At 42.2% G+C, this 24083-nt stretch overlaps 1 protein-coding gene across 2 annotated transcripts in view; it reads right to left on the reverse strand.

Annotated features, from left to right (window-relative positions):
* Positions 1 to 24083, reverse strand: part of RPS6KB1 (ribosomal protein S6 kinase B1) — an 80057-nt gene that overhangs the window by 9938 nt on the left and 46036 nt on the right. For both annotated transcript variants that reach the window (XM_073615262.1, XM_073615263.1), the window contains exons 11-12: positions 22215 to 22277; positions 9287 to 9364 (exon numbers count right to left, since the gene is read on the reverse strand). In XM_073615262.1, coding sequence (XP_073471363.1) covers positions 9287 to 9364; positions 22215 to 22277 — 141 coding nt within the window. The remainder of the gene's footprint in view (positions 1 to 9286; positions 9365 to 22214; positions 22278 to 24083) is intronic.

Here is a 24083-nt window from a genome sequence, read left to right on the forward strand (position 1 = left end):
AAATAGAGCTTTCTTTTGGTGGTATTTAATCACCGTTGGGTTTTTTATTTTTTGCGCTATAAAAGAAAAAAGACTGAAAATTTGGTAAAAAAATGAATTTTTTTTTGTTTCGGTTATAAAATTTAGCAAATTAGTAATTTTTCTTCGTACATTTTGGCCAAAATTTATACTGCTACATATCTTTGGTAAAAATAAGTACAACTTGGTGTATATTATTTGGTCTTTGTGAGTGTTAGAGAGTCCAAATGCTATGGTGCCAATATCTGAAAATTGATCACACCTGAAGTACTGACGGCCTATCTAATTTCTTGAGGCCCTAACATGCCAGAAAAGTACAAATACCCCCCAAATGACCCCTTTTTGGAAAGAAGACATTCCAAGGTATTTAGAAAGATGCATGGTGAGTTTTTTGAAATTGTCATCTTTTCCCACAATTCTTTGCAAAATCAAGATTTTTTTTTTTCTTTTTATTTTTTCACAAAATTGTCATATTAGAAGGTTATTTCTCACACACAGCATATGCATACCACAAATTACACCCCAAAACACATTCTGCTATTACTCCCGAGTATGGTGATACCACATGTGTGAGACTTTTACACAGCGTGGCCACATACAGAGGCCCAACATGCACGGAGCACCTCCAGGCGTTCTGGAGCACCCAGGCCAATTCTTATATTTCTCTCCTACATGTAAAAATAATAATTTATTTGCTAGAAAATTACATAGAACCCCAAAACATTATATATATTTTTTTTAGCAACGACCCTAGAGAATACAATGGCGGTTGTTGCAACTTTTTATCTCGCACGGTATTTGCGCAGCAATTTTTCGAACGCGTTTTTTTTGGAAAAAAAACAGTTTTGTGCTTTAAAAAAAAATAAAACAGTAAAGTTAGCCCAATGTTTTTGCATAATGTGAAAGATGAAGTTACGCCGAGTAAATAGATACCTAACATGTCACCCTTCAAAATTGCACACGCTCGTGGAATGGTGCCAAACGTCGCTACTTAAAAATCTCCATAGGTGATGCTTTAAAATTTTTTACTGGTTACATGTTTTGAGTTACAGAGGAGGTCTAGGGCCAAAATCATTGCTCTCGCTCCAACGTTCGCAGTGATACCTCACATGTGTGGTTTGAACACCGTTTTCATATGTGGGCGGGACTTACGTATGTGTTCGCTTCTGCATGTGAGCACACGGACATGGGCGCTTTAAACATTTTTTTTTTTTATTGTTTATTTTACTTTATTTATTTTAGTTTGACACTTTTTCCCCCCCAAAAAAATTTTTGATCACTTTCATTTCTATTACAAGGAATGTAAACATCCTTGTAATAGGAATATGGCATGACAGGTCCTCTTTACAGTGACATATGGGGTCAATAAGACCTCACATCTCACCTCTAGGCTGGGAAGCCTGAACTAAAAAAAAAAAAAAAAAAAAAAACGATCTTGGCTTCGATCGTAGCGGTGAGTAGGTAGAAGCACCGGAGGGTGGCGGGAAGGGGGGGGGGCGTCCCCTCTCGCCTCCCGTAAGAACGATCAAGCAGTGTAACAGCCACTATGATCATTCTTATGGTGTAGGAAATCGCCGGCTGAAAAAGCTGATATCTGAATGATGCCTGTAGCTGCACCCATCATTCAGATATCCCCGCTCAAAGTCAAGGACGTCATATGACTGTGGGCGGGAACTGGTTAAAAATTGCGGGGTATTGCAGAGTATTGCGGAGTAGTGCAGGGTATATTGCAGAGTATTGTGGGGTATATTGCAGAGTAGTGCCGTGTATATTGCAGAGTATTGCGGGGTATAATGCAGAGTATTGCGGGGTATAATGCAGAGTATTGCGGGGTATAATGCAGAGTATTGCGGGGTATAATGCAGAGTATTGCGGGGTATAATGCAGAGTATTTCGGGATATTATGCAGAGTATTGTATGTATTATGCAGAGTATTTCGGGGTATTATGCAGAGTATTTCGGGGTATTATGCAGAGTATTTCGGGGTATTATGCAGAGTATTGCAGGGTATTATGCAGAGTATTGCAGGGTATTATGCAGAGTATTGCAGGGTATTATGCAGAGTATTGCAGGGTATTATGCAGAGTATTGCAGGGTATTATGCAGAGTATTGCAGGGTATTATGCAGAGTATTGCAGGGTATTATGCAGAGTATTGCAGGGTATTATGCAGAGTATTTCGGGGTATTATGCAGAGTATTTCGGGGTATTATGCAGAGTATTGCGGGGTATTATGCAGAGTATTGCGGGGTATTATGCAGAGTATTGCGGGGTATTATGCAGAGTATTGCGGGGTATTATGCAGAGTATTGCGGGGTATTATGCAGAGTATTTCGGGATATTATGCAGAGTATTGTATGTATTATGCAGAGTATTTCGGGGTATTATGCAGAGTATTTCGGGGTATTATGCAGAGTATTTCGGGGTATTATGCAGAGTATTGCAGGGTATTATGCAGAGTATTGCAGGGTATTATGCAGAGTATTGCAGGGTATTATGCAGAGTATTGCAGGGTATTATGCAGAGTATTGCAGGGTATTATGCAGAGTATTGCAGGGTATTATGCAGAGTATTGCAGGGTATTATGCAGAGTATTGCAGGGTATTATGCAGAGTATTGCAGGGTATTATGCAGAGTATTTCGGGGTATTATGCAGAGTATTGCGGGGTATTATGCAGAGTATTGCGGGGTATTATGCAGAGTATTGCGGGGTATTATGCAGAGTATTGCGGGGTATTATGCAGAGTATTGCGGGGTATTATGCAGAGTATTGCGGGGTATTATGCAGAGTATTGCGGGGTATTATGCAGAGTATTGCGGGGTATTATGCAGAGTATTGCAGGGTATTATGCAGAGTATTGCAGGGTATTATGCAGAGTATTGCAGGGTATTATGCAGAGTATTGCAGGGTATTATGCAGAGTATTGCAGGGTATTATGCAGAGTATTTCGGGGTATTATGCAGAGTATTTCGGGGTATTATGCAGAGTATTGCGGGGTATTATGCAGAGTATTGCGGGGTATTATGCAGAGTATTGCGGGGTATTATGCAGAGTATTGCGGGGTATTATGCAGAGTATTTCGGGATATTATGCAGAGTATTGTATGTATTATGCAGAGTATTTCGGGGTATTATGCAGAGTATTTCGGGGTATTATGCAGAGTATTTCGGGGTATTATGCAGAGTATTGCAGGGTATTATGCAGAGTATTGCAGGGTATTATGCAGAGTATTGCAGGGTATTATGCAGAGTATTGCAGGGTATTATGCAGAGTATTGCAGGGTATTATGCAGAGTATTGCAGGGTATTATGCAGAGTATTGCAGGGTATTATGCAGAGTATTGCAGGGTATTATGCAGAGTATTGCAGGGTATTATGCAGAGTATTGCAGGGTATTATGCAGAGTATTTCGGGGTATTATGCAGAGTATTTCGGGGTATTATGCAGAGTATTTCGGGGTATTATGCAGAGTATTGCGGGGTATTATGCAGAGTATTGCGGGGTATTATGCAGAGTATTGCGGGGTATTATGCAGAGTATTGCGGGGTATTATGCAGAGTATTGCGGGGTATTATGCAGAGTATTGCGGGGTATTATGCAGAGTATTGCAGGGTATTATGCAGAGTATTGCAGGGTATTATGCAGAGTATTGCAGGGTATTATGCAGAGTATTGCAGGGTATTATGCAGAGTATTGCAGGGTATTATGCAGAGTATTGCGGGGTATTATGCAGAGTATTGCGGGGTATTATGCAGAGTATTGCGGGGTATTATGCAGAGTATTGCGGGGTATTATGCAGAGTATTGCAGGGTATTATGCAGAGTATTTCGGGGTATTATGCAGAGTATTGCGGGTATTATGCAGAGTATTGCAGGGTATTATGCAGAGTATTGCGGGGTATTATGCAGAGTATTGCAGGGTATTATGCAGAGTATTGCGGGGTATTATGCAGAGTATTGCAGGGTATTATGCAGAGTATTATGCAGAGTATTGCTGGGCATATTGCAGGGATGGCTGAGCATGGAGGGATGGATGGATGTGACTGTATTTGTCACTGAGCACCGCTGTGAGCACTACACATACAGCCCACAGCGGTGCTGCCATCCGATCCCTCCCCCTCTCCCCTCGCACTGTACCGATCGGTACAGAGAGGGGCGGGAGGAACCGGCGTAATGACATGACGCCGGTCTGTTGACATGTGATCGCTCCGTCATTTGACGGAGCGATCACATGGTAAACGGCCGCGATCAGCGGCCGCTTACCGTGATCCGTGATGCGCCGGGTCCTCTGGACCCGGCGGTCACGGAAGTTCTCGGGTGCGCGCCCCAGGGGGCGCGCGAGAGCAGTATTCTGGGAGGACGTCCCACGGACGTCCACCCAGAACTAGCCGACCGCGCTGCAGCCGTCTTTCGGCTATGGCCCGGTCGGCAAGTGGTTAAAAAAAAAAAAAAAAATTTATCTTTAGCAATGTGTTCATGCATTCATTTGTGTCTAAGATTTTTTTGGCGTTCAAGCATATATCAAGGCAATGTTTTATCCCTTTTAAATACCCTGCAAGTACAGACAAATAACTACTGCACTTCCAGAAATGCACTCTATCAAGGGCTGACAATACACAGCATTTTTGTGAAATTAGCCCAACCCAGTTTCTTAAGCTAAACTGCTCAAACAATCCCACTTTCTTTATCTGTAAAGCATAGGCGCGAATTGACTTTGTACCATGATATGAAAAGGACACCTAAAAAGACTATTTGGAGTAACAGACAGAGCACAGGCAGCTCTGAATTTCTGACACCTTTAACCACTTAACCTTCAGAAGATCTACACCCCCTCCCCCCCCATTACCAGGATATTTTTTGACATACGGCACTGCGTTACTTTGACTGACAATCGCGTGGGCGTGCGTCGCTGTAACCAAATAAAATGTATGTTTCCCCCCCAATAGTTTTCTTTTGGTGGTATTTAATCACCTCTGCAGTTTTTAATATTTGCGCTATAAACAAAGAAAAACCCGACAATTCAAAGAAAATATATATACATTTTTTTTTTTTTTTTTTACTTTCTGCTATAAAACATACCCAATAAAGAAAAAAATTTCAGTATAATCCCTCCCACTACCAGAATTCCCAGTGTTGTAGCAAGTAATAGTAGCAGTGGATCAAACAATGGGGAGGGACCCGTGTTCCATAATGTACTCCAAGAAAAAGATTTTATGGGAAGTCAAAAATCTTTTTAACTGTATAATTGCAGGACACAGCGTCAGTATTCAGGTATATAGGGAATTCCATAAGCAGTCTTGGGATAGGTAACACAGCAAAGGCTAAAAGGCTCACAAAAACCAACAGGTTAACAGAGGGGGCTCAACAGCTAACCAAATGAAAATGGAGGTAGTTGCGCGCTAATATGGTGTGAAATGTGAAACTTAGAAAAACATATAATAGTGATAACTTTTTACTGCAGCTGTCACTAATGTGCTCCTACAGAAATCAGTAAAAAACAATATAGGTGTTTTCATCTTCCAGATAAAGCCACGTGGGAGGTGGTGAAACTAGTAGAGGTGGAGCCTGGCGGTGGACTACTACTACTGAGACTGTCATGTCATTTTTAGTGCTTTTAAAATTTAATTAATCCTGAGTTCAATGCTAGCCGGGGTGGAGTGGTTTCATTTTTAACTCCTTGAAGGAGTACCTACCTGCTTTGGATAACTTTCATCATTTGAGCCACCAAGATTCTCTGACGATCCCTAGGAGGGAATGTTTGCACAGGGTGCAAGGCGTGTTTGACCCCTTGCAGGGTGGTTCAACAGCTAACCAAGTTGCCTGAAGAACCGTATGACTCAAGCAGGCATATAGCGCGAAAAGAAGACTAGATGGAAGCCTCGAAGATCTAAAACAAAAGCCTGATGCGGAAAAGCCCACAATGTACTAACTGATCTGGTGGAGTGCACCTTGACAAGGGAACCTTTCCCCCGAGGTCTCAAGTTCCAATGATGAGCTGTTGAATCCATTTGGTGATAGTGGAATGAAAAACAGACTGTCCCATACAGAGACAATCAGGAAGAACAATCAGGAAGAACAATCAGGAAGAACAATCAGGAAGAACAATCAGGAAGAACAATCAGGAAGAACAATCAGGAAGAACAATCAGGAAGAACAATCAGGAAGCTGTAGCTCAGAGATAGACTCAAACAGCACTAACCAGACAACGGAGTCAAATCTCCTTAGGATGCCTTGGAGCAGGACAGATGGTAAAACCATGTGCTGGTAAAGGTAGAAGAAATCATCCTGGAAAGGAAAGAGGCCTTGGACCTCAAAACAATCGCGTCTGTGTGAAGCATAAGATAGGAGTACGTTAAAGGTTAAGTCTGCCAACCCAGAGACTTGCCTTGCAGAAGTGATGGTGATGAGAAAGGCAACCTTGTGAGTAAACTAAGAACATGCTTAATAGGCTTAAAGGGTGCTTTATGAAGAACGGATAGAACCAGGTTTAGCTCTAAGAGACGCTAGAGAACGTACAAAAGAAATAAACAATGCGTGCAACATCCTGCACGACCTTCAACCTCCTCAATACGTACAAAAATAAAAAAAAAAACACAAAAAACTGAATCACCGAGTTGGAAAAAGGCTACCAAAAGGTCTACAGCAACTCTGAAGCAGTCGCAGGAATTTATGACAGAGTGGTCATTGTGTGCATGTTACAACAATATCTCAAATTCTCCACAAATGTGGCTTGTATGGGAGGGTTTCAAGAAAAAAGCCACTACCCCAAAACGCACCTTGAAGATTCTGAGGCCACATGGAAAAAAGGTGTTATGGTCAGATGAGACTAAAAATTAATTATTTGGTCCCAATATCAAACGATGTCTGGCAGAAATCCAATACAGCTCACCATCCAAATAACACCATTCCTACAGTAAAGCATTGAGGTGGTAATGACCTTGTATGGGGATGTTTCTCTGCAGCAAGGACTGGAGAACTTGTCAGGATAGAAGGAAAAATGGATGGGGCAAAAAAACATCAATTTCTTGAGGGAAATCTGCTGCCCTCTACCAGAAAGTTGTCAATGGGAAAAAGGTTTACCTTCCAACATGACAATGACCCAAAACACACAGCAAAAATTACCACACATTGGTTGAAGGAGAAAAAGGTAAATGTGCATGGCTTAGTCAGTCAGAGCCCAGACTTAAACCCCTTTTAAAATTTGTGGAGTGAATTGAAAACTGCAGTCCACAAATGGTCACCAAATTTAACTGAACTTGAGCAGTTAGGCAAAGAGTGGGCAAATATTACAAAATCTAGATGTGCAAAGTTAGTAGAGACATATCCCAACAGACTAAAGGCTGTAATTAAAGCAAACGATGGTTCAACAAAATATGGTCATTAAAGGGGTTGATCCTTTTTCCAATTCAGGGATTCTGTTTTTGATTTTTTTTTTTCTTCTGACATGTTGGTGTATCATCTTTCACTTGGATGTTATAAGTTGCACTAAGTAAATTACAGCTGGATAAAACAAACGGTCTTCATTTTAGGCTGCAAAGCAATGAAATGTGATTTAAAAGGGGGCGATTCTTTTCTATACCCACTGTATAAACACAGGCTCATATTGAGATGGTTATACCAGGATCATGGTTGAAGCTACAACCATGATCCCGATAGAAAAAAAAAGAAAAAACGAACACAGGAGGCGATTATCCATCAGGTAAAAGATTTGATTAGTCATACGGCAGAAGGGGGTCTCTCTCTCTCTCTCCCCCCACCTCAGGGATGTTGTTAATGCTCACCTTCACCATCGCACGAGTGAGAATTTTCTCAGATTCAACTCCCTTACATGCTCTCGGAGCTCAGCGTTTGGGCATTCACTCCTGTGATGTGGGGGTTAACAGTAAGGACTAGGCCTCACTAAGCAACATCCCAGGAAGTATTTCAGTCAGGCTTCATGAGATATGTAAATGGCCTACACCTATAGCAAGAGCATTATTCAACTTTAGTCAGAGCTGCACAGTTTGTTTTTATCTACAGACACCCTTATCTGCAGTTTTTTTGGTAAAGATGAACTAACTTTTAGTATAGGAGATTTGTTATTAGACAGAGTCTCCGAGTATCAAGTCTTCAAAACGTACAAAGTACAATTCTCATCCTGAGCCAAATGTAAGCAGCTAGAGAAAAATCAGAGGGTGTAGGTGCTTCTCTTGCTGCCCCTAGGTTCTGAGACAGACAACATGGCTGACATTTTCCCCGTTAATTCAGACATAGCAGCAGAAATCTTCTCTCTTGATTAAAAGAAGGGAGCCATGCCTGAAGGGGCAAAAGAGGCCTCTGAGGAGGGTATCACTCAGGACCCCTACAGGGTATGCTGCAAACAACCCCAAAATTGTTAACAGACTGCAAGCCGTCAAGAACCAGCAGGGCTGCCGACACCCCCAACCCCCCCCCCAAAGTCTGCTATAGTAAGCCTGCAAGTGAGATTGCCCCAAGGGGTACTCACAAGACTGCAAGAGTAAAAAGGGTTTATGCCATTTGACTAGTCACTGAAGGCAGCAGGGAGTCCGATCACGTGCTGGAGAATCAAGTTCCTGGAGTAGCTGCGCAGGTGGCAGGAGAGAGTAAGCCAGTCTGCACATGTAGTCCAAAATTGTGCATGTATACACTGTATGAACAACCAGAAGGAGGATGCGCAGACTCAGGGAGGTGCATGGGCAGTAATTCTGCAATGCCAAATTTTTAAAAAGTGTCCTGGTACAGACTTCAGCACCAAGTTGAGTATTAGCTGATTTGGAAGCTGCAAAAAATGGGCCCCAGTGGCTCCGCAGCAACTGCAGAAAGCTGCTAGTAGAAAGAAAAGTAAAACATTTTTCTTCTCTCAGGAGGAGAGAAGTAGTTCCTTCTCTTATGACACTAGCAAAAAAAACATGTGTGAGTTATAGTGGGCTGTCCTTACGGCTATTGTTTGCCGGTGTCTAATCTCGTAAAGGCAGCAACAGAACTTTATGTGCCCGAGTACTTCTCCCTTAAAGTGTATATATATATATATATATATATATACATTATATATATATATATATATATATATATATATATATATATATATATATATATATAAATTATATATACATATATACACACACACACACACATATATATGCATTACCTTTTTACATTCTTTTATTCAAAGAAACAGTGCAGTTGTTAAAATTGATCAAGTTGAGCGGTAACCTTTATTCCCAACAGGATTCTCTACTTTTTATAAGACTAAAAAATATTCATACACACCAAAAGCGGTTTAAAGGGAGGCTCCACCTTACGGGCCAAAAGATCTTCCCAGCTGATGTGCCTAAAAAATGGGTGAGCCTGAAAAACACATAGCAAAAATGAACACAGTCTACAAGAATAGCCCAAATATTCATATATTTTAAATAACACATTTCTTGCATATTATTAAAAACGATAGCTGGAACACATTTTAACATTCACATATGCCATTTGCAGCCCAGAATATATGTAATAAATTACCCAAATTCAGTGAATACCAATCATAGAACTCACAACTTTCTACTTCTCCCCACATTAGTACCACAACCCCAGAGAACTTGTTTTAATCTGGGATTTCCTAAATTGGCACAGCTGTTTTGTGTATGTGCATCGGCTTATTTATGACTTCTATATTACAAACTTAAAACCATACCAGGCCCTATTAATCCCCAAATGCTGATGTCAACAGTTCACAAGTTGTATTGTCAATGGTCATTTGTTGCTCATATTGCAGACAGCAAAAGATTTCTGGGAACCTTAGTACATGTACTCTGGATATGATAGGATATGATATGATATGTACAGGTAAGCTTTCATAAAATGGAAAATCTTTTTAACCAGCTCTCCTCCAAAGCAATTTTTTTCACATGTTAAAATCTGCACTTTTGCTATAAAATTACAGATTGCAAGGGACACAATACATCTGGGGGGTTGAGATGTCTAGTGCCTTCCAGATACTATGGAAGTTTCCATGAGAGGTAGTTTTTTTCCGCTCTGCATAAGGTGGGAATGAAACTCAGAAATGCCCCTATCATTTAGGACCAGGGTTTCAACAGCCTTGCCGTTAAACACAGCATCTGAAAAGCAAGATTTAACAGAAATTTGTGACAGGAGGTGTGGCCTTTTTGAAAGAGGCCAAGGCTCCTTTCCAGGCCTCCTGGGCCAATTTTGGGGCGATGAGGACCATCAAAAACCATTCTCTCTCAATCTTGCAGAGTATTCGAGGAAGAATGCTCTCACACGAGTCTGAACATGAACCAAAGAATCACTAGGGCATCCACTTCAGGAGCCAGGATGTCCCTGGACCTTGTCACAATCCTGGCTAATTTGGAGGCCATGATGTCCACATCGGGTGTTGCCCCATTTCTGACAGATGATGAGGAAGATCTCCAAACGGACAACCCACTACTCCAGGTGTTAGCAACTCTGGAAGTCTGTGTGCTAATTTTCCACTCCTGATATGTAGAAAGCAGAGATTTGGAATGTGTCTCTCCACCCAGGAGAGAATCAGGCTTGCTTCTTTCAGAGCTACCCAACCTTCTAGTATCCTTTTGATGGTTTATGTATGCCACAGCCAAAGCATTGTCCAAATGCACCGTGACTGGGTGACCATGTCTGAGAGTAAGGTAGTCCGAAAATGACACATTTTTTTCATTTAGCCTTTCTGTTGAAAAAAGAAAAAAAAAAAAAACAAAAAGAAAAGAAAAAAAAGCTCATTCCTTCATCCACACATTAGAGGTAGAAGGGGGAATAACTCCCGCAGAGCTATTGTGTTCTGCCGGTGGGAAGCTTTCCTTACTGGCAGAATACAATGATCAGCATTGCCCGGTATAGCCGTCGGTACTGATCATTCTGGAAAAACCTGACAGGCTGGTTGTACACAAGTCAATCGATAGACAAGTCAATCGGTACACAAGTAAATCGGTAGAGTCTCCTTTGGGGACCAGTTTGGGAATTGTAGAACCTGCCCAGCCCGTCAGGGTTTGTGTCAGGTATTACCACCTTTCAGGGAGAAGGAAGAATGGTTTCCCAGATTCCAATGGTGAGTTGGAAATCCACCATGCCAGGGAGACTTCTGTCTGGCTAGACAGCAGCAGTGGGCGATCCAAAGAAAGGATCTGCCTGTTTACTGTTGTAAGAATGTTGATCTGCAAGCATCTTGAGAGGAACTGTGCAAAGGGTAATGCCTCAAAGGACACTAACTCGAGGCTGGAACCTTCACGCAGAAACGAGTCATGGTTTGCCTGAGAGTCTAGTAATTGGAACTCATGGAAACAATCTTTGCCTGAAAAAGGAACATTTTTGCCTGGGTCATGACCCAAATACTCTAAACAATAGGAAGGCAGACTTTTTGAAGTTGTTCACTCATATAAAAGTTGGAAAGAATTGAATTGTCCTTTCAATGTTGGAAAATAGACAGTGGCTGAAGAATCTTCAGCCACTGTCAGTGTATATTTCAACTTAGAACCTGGGTGGTGGCCAGGAAAGCAAGGTTGTGAAATTTCACTTCAAAGGTGAAGTCAGTACTGAAGTTGCCACTGACGATTACATTTTTTTTTTTTTAATTAAACGTAAGTTTATTGAACAAGAAGAAAAGTTTAGTGTACAAGGTAAACACCAAAAAACAGTTCTCAAAATATACAGATAAAGTCGTGTACAGTATTATGACCCATGTCTTGCCGCATTTTTCCCATAGTATACATACAATAGCTGATTATTCATATCTCACTAAATTGGCCGGTCCTCACTGCAGCGACTCTGCAAGTGTGGTGTAAGGAAACTCTGGCCCCTGAAGCACCCCATTGCCTTATTTTTCTCATGTGCAAGTGTCTGGTGACTGAGCCCATTTGTCCCATATTTGGTCATATTTGAGGGGGCAACCTCTATGTAGGTAAACCAGTTTCTTATAGGGCAATGTGTTGTTGACTTCCGCTATCCAATGTATAAACTCTGGAGGAGTAGGCCTCATCCATACTCTAGCGATTACCTTTCGTGCAGAAAAAAGTGTTTCATGTATGAATATCTTTTTGAATGTATTTATCTCTGGGTCTGATAGAATTCCCAAGAGGCAAAGCTTGGGTTGGAGTGTTACAGGTGAGCCCATGGTGTCATGGAGGAAGCGCACCACCTGTGTCCAGTACGCCTGGATCTGGGGGCACTTCCACAGTAAATGGAAGAAGGTGCCGGTGGCTTGATTGCACATTGGGCATAGGGTTGATTGATTGCTCTTGTATTTTGATAACCTAAGTGGCGTGAGGTATGCTCTATGTATCAGAAATATTTGAGTTAATCGGTCGGACAGTTTAGGAGACACTAATTTACATGTATCTAGAGCGTCACTCCATTCGTCATCTGCCAGTGTACCTACTTCTCCCTCCCATCTTGATTTCAGGGCATAAGCCGACGTAGTTGCCTGCGGCAGCGCCAGCATTATATAAAATTGAGAGATTTGTTTTTTCGGGTCAGGGCATTTCAGTGCCTCCATTAATGGGTTGTTAACAGGATTAATTTCACCCAACGGGAACTGTGAGTGGAAGGCGTGACGCAGTTGCAGGTACTGGAAAAACATCTGATTTGGTAGTGTAAACTCCGTTTTCAATCTATCGAAGGTTTTTAGCCTGCCATTATGGGTAATGTATAGCATGTAGATGATCCCTCTGGAGCTCCACACCTCGCTGTCAGGGATTAATTTAAAGTCTGGGAGATTCATGTTGTGCCACAGGGGAGTAAATTCGTTTATTGCTGGCAAATGGAATCTATCCATGGCTAAGTTCCAAATCTTAGCGTAATGGTACAGTAATGATTTACGATTAGCATTTCTGTCTTCCCAAGTGGTTCGCCCCGTTATTGCAACCAGCGGGTCTTGTGACAACTGGGACCATCTAGGGCAGTGGTTCTCAACTCCAGTCCTCGGGACCCACCAACAGGCCAGATTTTAAGTATTACCTTGGGGAGTTGCAGACTAGAATACTGCAATCACTGAGCAGCAAATGATATCACCTGCGATGTATTTCAGCTATCTTGCAAACCTGGCCTGTTGGTGGGTCCTGAGGACTGGAGTTGAGAACCACTGATCTAGGGCATAAAAAGTGCAGAAATCTCTATCTTATCAACGTGAAAGATTTGGGACAGCTGTGCTGCAATGTAATAGGCATTAAAGTCTGGCAAAGCCATTCCCGCTAAGTCTGTGGGATTTTTAAGTTTTTGCCAGGAGATTTTATGTCTATTATTACCCCATATAAATGGCTTCATAATAACTTCCATTGATTTGAAATGTCTAAGCACCAAGTATATTGGCGAGTGCCAGACCATGTATAGTATTTTAGGTAGGAGGACCATTTTGACTAGGTTTATTCATCCCATCACCCCCAGTGGGAGGCGAGCCCACACCTGTGTTTTGTGTTTAAGCATTGCAAACAATGGAGCTATGTTGAGTGCCTCATAATCAGCTGGGTCCCTTGTAGTCCGTACACCTAAGTATTTGATAGTATCTACTCTCTGTAGGGGCAGCATTGCTCTGTCTTTGGGCTGCGGGAAGCTGTCGAGGGGTAATATCTGGGACTTGTCCCAGTTTATCCTGAGGCCGGAGAATTTGCCGAACCGTTCTATTAGGTCTAGTGTGAGAGGTAGGGAGTTTTCTGAGTCATCAAGGTATAGTAGGGTATCGTCTGCATATGTACTGATCTTTTCTATCACGTCCCCCCTACGAAGCCCCTTTATCCCCGGGTGTGCCCGGATGGCTATGGCTAGGGGCTCTGCCGCCAGGGCGTATAGCAGAGGCGACAGAGGGCACCCCTGCCTCGTGCCCCTGGATAGCGAGAATTGCTCAGATGGCCACCCGTTCGCCAGTACCCTCGCCGATGGGGATTGATACAAAAGTTGCACCCATTTTATAAATTTGGGGCTGAAGCCAAACCTGTTCAAGCACCTCCATAAATATCCCCACTCCACCGAGTCAAACGCTTTGGCTGTGTCCAGAGCAACAATTACTCTTGACCCTACATTTTCATGGGTGGCCTGCAGGTTTATGAATAATCTCCTGAGGTTGAAGGACGTATTTCTATCTGGCATAAATCCTGCCTGATCACTATGTATTAGGGAGAGGACTACTTTATTGAGGCGGATAGCCAATATTTTTGAAAGTATTTTGATATCCACTTGGAGTAGAGATGTAGGGCGGTATGACTCGGGGAAGAGTGGATCCTTCCCTGGCTTGGGAATCAATACTATGGTGGCTTCTCTCATGGACGCTGGCAATTTGAAGTCTTTAAATATGGCCTCGTACAACTGTAGTAATCTAGGGATCAATATTTCCGAGTAGGTGGAGTAGAACTCCACCGGTAAGCCATCCGAGCCCGGGGATTTGGAGCCGAGGAGTGCCGCCAGAGCCCCAGATATCTCGTCTATTGTTAATGGGGCCTCCAATTCCTCGACCTGTTCTACGGATAGCTGGGGAATTGTCAATTCTCCCAGAAATGATTCTATTAAGGAGGTATCTGTCGGGGCTGTTGATGTATAGAGCTTACTAAAAAATGCTCTAAAGAGGTCCGCTACTCTGTGTGGTTCTGTTTCTATGACTCCGTCAGGTGAATGCAACGAGATCACCACAGGGGGCCTATCCTCACTATGCACTAGGTAAGCTAGCAGTCTCCCCGCGCGCTCCCCGTGCTCGAACGACCGTTGTCTATGGAAAAAAAGTTTTCGTTTGGATTTTTCGTAGTGCAACTGGGTCAATGCCCTTGAGCATAGTTTAAGGTTATCTGCTCTATCAGCAGTGGAGGCCTCAAGAAACGCTTTCTCTGAATCTAGGAAGCTATCCTCCGCCTTAACTATTACTGACTCTGACACTCTTTTGAGTTTGTTGATTCTATTGGTCAGGATCATACGGGCATGTTTCTTATAAGCTTCCCACACCAGCTGAACCGAGGCAGAACCTTTGTTAATTAGAAAATAATTTCCCCATTCCGTCAAAAGGTCATCGTCTTCCGGCAGTATAGTCAACCAGAAGGGGTTCAACCTCCACGTCGCCGGCGGGCGATTGTGAGGGACTGTAAGTATGGCCCAGTAGAGACCGTGATCCGAAAGGGATCTAGGAGAGAAGCCTGCATCTGACAATCTGGGAAGGAGCATTTTGGAGACTAATATAAGGTCTATACGTGACATAGCGTGGTGTGATGTGGAGAAACAGGAGAATTGCCTAGTTGTAGGATTCCTGGTTCTCCATGTATCTACTAGGTTAAAGTCTGATAGAAGCCTAGCGAATCTTGTGGGGTGTGATGTCGCTGGTTCGGCTGATGAGGTGCTAAGTCTGTCTAGGGCTGGGTCTAGAATATTATTAAAGTCGCCTAACCATACAGCCGGGATGTTAGGATGTAGAGTCATAAAGTCAAACCCAGCGGCAATAACAGCCGTGTTAAATGGTGGTGGGACATAGAATGCCATAAGGAGAATCAGATCCCCGTGAATTTTAGCTTTTAAAAGAACATATCTACCCAATGGGTCGATCACTGAGTCCTGGAGCTCGAAATGAGTATTTTTGGCAATTAAGAGTGAGACTCCCCTTGAAAGTGTGGTGTGCGTTGAATGGAAAGCCCATCCAATCCACGGCCTCTTGAGTACTCTATGTGCAAGACCCTCGGCATGTGTTTCCACCAGAGCCACCACATCTGCTCTTTGTTTCTTAAGAAGTGAAAACACAGCCAATCTCTTTATGGGTTCTCTAATGCCACGGATATTCCACGTGAGAAATTTCAACTTGGACATCTAGGTGTACATAAGTGGTATTGAACTCCAGGACTCAGGCCCCCCCATCTCCCAGCACGCCAACACAAATATTATACTGTGGGACCATTACCAATAACACCATGGGATTAATATGATGACAAGTATCTACGATTGACATTGGGTAATAGTGTAGCTTGTACAATTCCAAAACCCCCATCCCCCCACCCCGCCCTGCACCTTTCAAGACTGGTGCGAGCTTTATTCCCAAACTGCCAACAGGGCATAAACATTGTCCAACCTGCGGAAAAAAGGTTATATCATAGCAGTATTTGAAAGGCAGTCACTGTATTCAGGATAGTAGTAAGCTCAGTAACCTTGAGTAGTACATACAGCGCAGCCACATTCTGTGCGTTCCGTTTCAGGTGGTGAACTGTGGTACATGGGGCGAAGATACGCTGTGTACCGTTGCACATTTCAGAACTCGACTCACCTCACTTGGTGAGTACCTTAAGACATAAGTTCACTCCGTCGGTTGAAAATGTGGACCTAACTTTTCCAGATTAGAGGTAAGTATCTATAAGGTGTGTCACCAGGACTGGGGGCGATAGGGAGTCCGTCAGAGAAATTATGTTTGTAGTGTTCGGGTGAGAGTCTCACGGGTTGCGGCATGTCAGGGCCTCCAAGGGGGGTGTGTAACTGTGCTGCTCGTTAGAGAACGCCTGCTCAGAAAGTACATTTAGAAACAGGCCTGGCCAGTGCGGATCTAGTGGTCAATCCTCCAATATCGCAGGATACTAGATGAAAAAGGGGTGAGGAAGGGAAACCGGCCACCCATCCTGCAAATTTTATAAAGAGTTTCGGATTTTAAGTTATTCCATGTGGATAGTCGGGATATAGTAAGGAGGGAGACCCCGAGGGGCCACGCATTAACTAAGGGACGAAGAGGAATATTAGAAGAACTTATCTGTGAGCTTCTCTCCGCTCCAGTCGAACGATAGCGGTCTCCGGATCCTCAAAGAAATGAGCCTTATCCTCTCTCTCTACGCGGAGCTGAGAAAAGCATTGCGTATTTGATGTTCTTTGTGTGCAGGTGCCTCTTAACTTCCATGAATGTACACCGCTTCCGCTGCACCTCTGCAGAAAAATCTGGGTAAACGGCTACCATTTTGTTTCCTAGGGGAATATTGCCCTTCACTCTGCTGAGACGGAGGGGGGAGTCTGTGTCTTGCCGACGGAATTGTCTCAGCTTTGCAGCCGCTGCCTTCTTCGTTGGCGACATGGTCCTGGCGGGTTACCGGCTCGGTGGCGGTAAGTTGTGGGTTGGTAATCACTGTTTAGCGGTCTCAGGATATTATATTAGGATTAAAGGCCGGCGGAGCTCTGTCTATCGGCGTCCTATTTCATGCCGCTCCAGGCCACGCCCCCGACGATTACATTTTAAACGTTCAGGTACTCTGACATGGATGCCCTGAGATTGCACCAAAGCCAGTACGCTTGTAAAGACTTTTGCTGAACAGGAGACTCACTCAAAATAGCAGGACGACATATTGAAAATGTTGGTCCCCATCAGCAAATCATAGAAATCAGTGTGCAGGAAAGCTGAGAATGTGAAGATAGGCAACTTAGATGTACACGGATGCCAGAAATTTGCCTAATCAGAGAAAAGTGATGACCAATTTAAATTTAGGAATTTAAGGTCTAAAATGGGGTGAACACCTCCATTTGGTAAGGGAACTGTGAATAGGTTTGCGTACTCTCCATGACCAACACCCATGTAAAAACAAGACTCAAATACAAGGAAACACCGTCTTACCATACTTGCAGGGAACCAAACTGCATGGTGAACATACCCCGAAGGGGTCTTCAGGGTCTGTGTACCATAGAAATGGACCACAGCAGTGAACCTGTATAGCACCCTACTGCTAATTACATTTGTTCCACTAGGTGCCAAGGTGAGTACCGAACATAGAATATATAAAACACAAAGCGCTGTGATGCTAAATAGCTGATAATTACACATAAAACCAAGTGAGGCTGCTATCAAAAGAGTGTTTTCAGAGTCACTTAAAAAGAATAAATAATGATATTTGAAGCGCTTCACAATGTGCAAAAAAATGAATATATATGAATAAAAATAAATAAATATAAATACTCAAATAAATCCAGCGGTGAGTAAAATTTCCTAAAAAATCCAGCAATCAAAATAGTGTAAAATTATAAAAAATTATTAAAAAATTAGTGCCACCAAATGTGTAAAAAAATCCACATAAAAAAAAAATCAACATAAAGATAAATATATAGGGATGTATTCAGAAGGATCAATTATACAAGTGTAGAATCCGATTGGTATAAAGCTTTGATCCGGTCCCACTAGCAAAGCTGTTTAAAAACACTTGCTTAATTAAGGTGCTCATTGACATTTATAGTAACAATGTTTCTTTTGCTTCTGTTCACAACCAATGTGAGAAGCATAAACAGATCTCATTTAACAGGCGGATAAGAGAAAAAAAACCAATCATTGTGCAATAGTTAGGATACCAAGGTACACAGGCAAACTTCAATCCACTCACGTGTGCCCATTTGGTAAGGGAACTGTGAATAGGTTTGCGTACTCTCCATGACCAACACCCATGTCAAATACAAGGAAACACCGTCTTACCATACTTGCAGGGAACCAAACTGCATGGTGAACATACCCCGAAGGGGTCTTCAGGGTCTGTGTACCACAGAAATGGACCACAGCAGTGAACCTGTATAGCACCCTACTGCTAATTACATTTTTTCCACTAGGTGCCAAGGTGAGTACCGAACATAGGATCGAGTACACAAAACATTACAGACCAGTCCTGCAATATTACAGGGTCAGACCCCTTGTAGCGAGGGTCAGGATACAGATACTAAGAGTAACAAATCTGGAAAGTGCTAGTCAGTTTTAAAGTAATAAGCAATTGGGTGCTGATAGAAGTGGCATTCGAAGAAAAAATTAAAATAGTTTGGAAACATTTCCATAGGAGGAAAAAAGGGTACATTCCCTAAAAACACTAGCAAAAAACAGTGTCCTCCTGTAATAGCAATAAAGTGGAAAAAATAAAAAACAAAGAGCATAGGGAAACATATTAAAAGTTTAGAAAATTTGGATTTTTGGTTTACATCTAAACTCCTTTGCTTGGTATACATCACACGAGACAGAGGAGTTCCTAGTCTTCACTACTTGGGTTATGTCGCCACCTTCAGGGGAATGCAAACTCAGCTAAGCTGCACTTTTGTTGCAAGCCATAAGAAACTCAGACAAGCTTTACACCAAGAAAAAGTTTTTACAGGTAAATCAAAAATCCTAATTTCTTTGTACATAGCACAACAGAAAGGAGTTGATATTCAAGTTTACATGTGAGGTCCCAAAGCACTGAACATGAGGAGGTAGGCAACACAGTAGCAAGGCCAAAACATGGCCAATCCAGAAACAGAACAGGGGAACACCACTATAAAACCACCTGCAGGAACTTTCACCCAAAACCAAAAGTGTCCACAGAGGCATAAACCTCTATATGGCAGAGCTTGGTAAACATGTAAAGAGAAGACTAGGTAACATCCTTACAAACTTCAACAGAAGCTTGATGCTGAATAGCCCAGGGAGTACCAACACTCATGGTAGAATGGGCCTTGATTGAGAAAACTCAGAACATTGCTCTTCATACAAAAGGCCAGAAAAATAGCCAAAAAGTCCACCTAGAAAAGTGGATTAAGAATAGAGGTCGACCGATATATCAGCCGATATTTGGTGTTTTTTACTTAATCGGCATCGGCCGAATGAAAAAAGGCCGATATCAGCGGACTTGCAAATGACTTCTGTAATAGAAGTCAATACAAGTTGCCTGAAAACTTCTGTGAAGAGACTTCTCCTCCTCTGGGCAGCCTGCCAAATCTGATAAAAAGAACCTGAAGGATACAATGTTTACACTTATGAATGAACTGAGCTCCATGTGTAGGAGCTCTCAGTTTAACCATTTAAAGACTAAATCTTTTCTGACACTTGTTGCTTACAAGTAAAAATCCTGTATTTTCTGCTAGAAAATCACTTAGAACCCCCAAACATTATATATATATATATATATTTTTTAGCAGAGACCCTAGGGAATAAAATAGCGGTTGTTGCAATATTTTATGTCACACGGTATTTGCGCAGCGGTCTTTTAAACGCAATATTTTTTGAAAAAATACACTAATAAATTTAAAAAAAAACTAAGCAGTAAAGTTAGCCCATTTTTTTTCATCCAAAAGTTTTGATTACCTGTTTTTGTGTATTTAATATTTAAGATATAGTTTTTTTTTATTTTATCTAAATTCTACATACAAGTGAACTGATTGGAGGTTTGTTGTGTTTAATAAATGTTTAAATGTAAAAAATTTTCTGTATCACTTAAGGTTGCTTTCACACTGAAGCAGGCATGCGTTGATGGTAAAACGCTGCTCGTTTTAGCGGTGCTTTACCGTCATTTTAGCGGCGCTATTCGGCTGCTAGCAGGGCGCTTACAACCCAGCTAGCAGCCGAGGAAGGGGTTAAATGCGCCCCTGAATCGCAGCTGCCAAAACGCTTTGCAGACGCTTCGGCAGCGGTGCGCATTCATTTCAATGGGCAGGAGTGCTGGAGGAGCGGTATACACCGCTCCAAAGATGCCGCTTGCAGGACTTTTTTTTAACATCCTGCCAGCGCATCGCCTCAGTGTGAAAGCACTCGGGCTTTCACACTGAGACTGCAGGGGAGCCGTTTTACAGGCACTTTACAGGCGCTATTTTTAGACCAAAAGCACCTGAAAAACGCACCAGTGTGAAAGGGGTCTAACTGTTAGATTTTATGAGACGAAGGGGAAAAAACAAAAAAAACAAAATCGGCCTAATATATCAGCCCAAAAAAAAAAATCGGCATCACATATCGGCCATCGCGATTTCTAAATATCGGCATCAGCCAGAGAAAAACCCATATTGGTCGACCTCTAATTAAGAAGCAGCATGACCCTTGCAGGGACTCACAGGCAACAGAAAAAGGTAATCAGTCTGTCAAAACAAAGCTGAAGACTTCAATTAAACAGCTTTAGAGGTTTTAGCAAAGTGGCTGAACATTCAAAGACATTTTGCTTAGGATCAAGACAAAAAAAAAAAAAAAAAAGATGACAATACAATGTCCTGATTCTGGTGGAACTAAGAAACTACCTTTGGTAGAACAGAGGATCAAGGCCTCAACACCATCTTATCTTGGTACAGAACGAAGAAAGGTTCCTTGCAGGAAAGGCGGCCAACTACAAGACCATGTGAGCCAAGGTATTCGCAGAAGGAAACCTTGAGCGTAAGGTGTAACAAGGAAAATTCAAAGGGAGAAGTCTGCAAAACAGAAAAGACCAAGGTAAAGTCCCAAGGAGGAAATAACGACTGTACAGGTTGAACCATTCATGCACCGCCTTGCACAAAGCCTTTAACCAAAGGATGAAATCCAATTGGTCTTCGAAACCAAAACAGACAAAGCCGATATCTGTCCCTTGTTTGTACTAAAGATCCAGGGACATCTGAACATCAGATTGGAGAAGAGCAAAAATGTGCCCCACGATGTACTGTTGCAGACTAAACTCACAAGCTTCACACCAGGAGGAATAAGCCTTCCATGTACAATGGTATATCTTCCTGGAGGCTGGCTTTCTAGCTTAGAGAAGAGAATGAATTACAGAATCAAACATCCCTGTGTCTCAGGGCTTGGGCTGCAACAGACATGCCATCACAGTCAGTGGCTGTAAAGCAGCATGGAAGATCAGACCCTGTAACAGCAAATCTGGCCAATATTGAGAGCCCATGGCTCGTCTAAAGAGAGATTTATGTAGTCGGCATAACACAATCCTTCTTGGCCACCGCCCTTATCCTGTGCAACAGAATGAAGTAGAAGGAAAGCATAGATTAGGAAAAACTGATACCAAGAAGGCACCAAACATCTGATAGCACCTGGTTTGGGACACAAACATGTCCAGTTTGTTGTTGAATCTGGAAGCCAAGAAATCTACATATGGCATCCCCCAGCATAGACAAATCTCTGCAAAACACGTCTGGATGAAGAGCCCATTTCTCCTGGATTCTGCTATTGGCTGAGAAAGTTTGCTTGCTAATTTTCCATGCCTGGAATGTGCACAGCGCAGAAGGCTAGAAAGTGAAGTTCTGCCCAAGGCAAGATCATGCGTCGCTTCCTGCTGAGCAGCGCAACAGCTTGTCTCCTCCCATTGTGACGTTGGTAAGTTGCAATATAATACATTTTTGGGTTTAATACAGCTTTAAGCAAATAACAGATCATTTTAAGATTCGTGGTCTCATTAAAATAAATTCTAGTAGTAAGCCCGATCCACCCATGTATAGAGTTGGACAACTGTTACATTTAGAAACTAGAGATAAGGGATAGTGTTAAACATACCTGTACATCCCCAGCATCTGCAGCTCCTGCTCCAAGACGAGAAGCGGCGTTTCTTTTTAGCAGCTAAGGAAAGAATAAAAATGAACACACATCTATGTCACACAGACTTATCAATTACTAGTTTAAATAGACTTATTCAAAAGTAATAGTGGCAAAAAGAGTGCTTTATTTTATAAACAAAACTCACCCCCAAATTAGAAAAAGGCTGGCTGCTATGGGTTACCGCTGCTCTAATATAGTCTTAGTGAATAGGTCTGTAGACCAAGTGAATAGCTACATAACTTTTCCCATTCAATACATTATTAATGATTTGGCATTAAAGAACACTTACATCTTGCAACACAGTTGCTCTGCTTGAACATATAGAATTGTTCAAAAAATGCAAACAAGCTTATCAACAGAATAGAAAGAAAAGGAAAACTATCAACTTTTTACTTTCCCACACAAAGGGTTTGCTTTTATGGCTATCTCCTCTCAACTCCCCTAAGAGTTTTCACCACTTCAATACCGGGCCTATTCTGCCACTTCTCTCCTTCATGTAAAAATCATAATTTTTTTTATAGAAAATTACTCAGAACCCCCAAACATTATATATTTTTTTTTAGCAGACACACTAGGGAATAAAATGGCGGTCATTGCAACTTTTTATCTCACACGGTATTTGCACAATAATTTTTCAAACTCCTTTTTTTTGGAAAAAAAAAACGGTTTCATGAATTAAAAAATAACAAAACAGTAAAGTTAGCCCAATTTTTTTGCATGATGTGAAAGATGATGTTACGCCGAGTAAATGGATACCTAACATGTCACCCTTTAAAATTGCGCACAATCATGGAATGGCGCCAAACTTCATTACTTAAAAATCTTCATAGGCGATGCTTTAAATTTTTTTTACAGGTTATCAGTTTAGAGTTACAGAGGAGGTCTAGTGCTAGAATTGTTGCACACGCTCTAACGCAAGTGGCGATACCTCACATGTGTGGTTTGAGGGGCGTTTACATATGTGGGCAGGACTTATGTGTGCGCTCGCTTCTGAGGACAGGGGAATTTTAAATTTTTTAAAATTTTATTTAACTTAATTATTTTGATCACTTTTATTCTTATTACAAGGAATGTAAACATCCCATGTAATAGGAATCTATGTGACAGTTCCTCTTTATGAAGAGATGTGGGGTCAATATGACCCCACATCTCTCCTCCAGGCTGGAAAGCATGAGATCGGAAAAAAAAAAAATTCACCGATCTCATGCTGACAGCCGCGAATGCGGCTTTGTTTATTTCCGGGTACCCGAGCGTGACGTCATACCATCTGGTCACCAGAAATCTCCATCGCCCTCATCCAGTGCCGGCCGATTCTTTCTCCGGGCCCCCGATGGCACGGAAGAGCCCGGAGAAGCACCTCATGGTGGTCTAAAGGCACAGGGAATCTTGTGAAAATCAATGGCAAGATGAATGCAGCATGTTATCATAAGTACTGGAAGATAATTTGCATTCTTCTTCACGAAAGCTGTGCACGGGAGGCTTTTTGACTTTCCTGCAAGACAATGACCCCCAAGCACAAGGCCAAGTTGACCCTCCAGTGGTTACAGCAGAAAAAGGTGAAGGTTCTGGTCTTCACAGTCGCCTAACCTTAATATCATCAAGCCACTCTGGGGAGATCTTGTTATTTTATTAATGCTTATCTGCCAAAATGACTTCCATATTAGTAACGCAAAACAAAAGGCAGTTGAGAATGCAATGAACATGTAATTTTGATGGGAAGAACTGTAGAGGTGAAGAGAAAGGCTTCAGCCACCTAAATGTCTACAACCCATCCATAAGACCCCAAAAACAGATGAGGGTCACAGCATCATTGAGGAAAATTGGCAA

Source organism: Aquarana catesbeiana, linkage group LG02 (genome assembly GCF_042186555.1).
Source record: "Aquarana catesbeiana isolate 2022-GZ linkage group LG02, ASM4218655v1, whole genome shotgun sequence".
In the NCBI taxonomy this organism is placed as follows: Eukaryota; Metazoa; Chordata; class Amphibia; order Anura; family Ranidae; genus Aquarana; species Aquarana catesbeiana.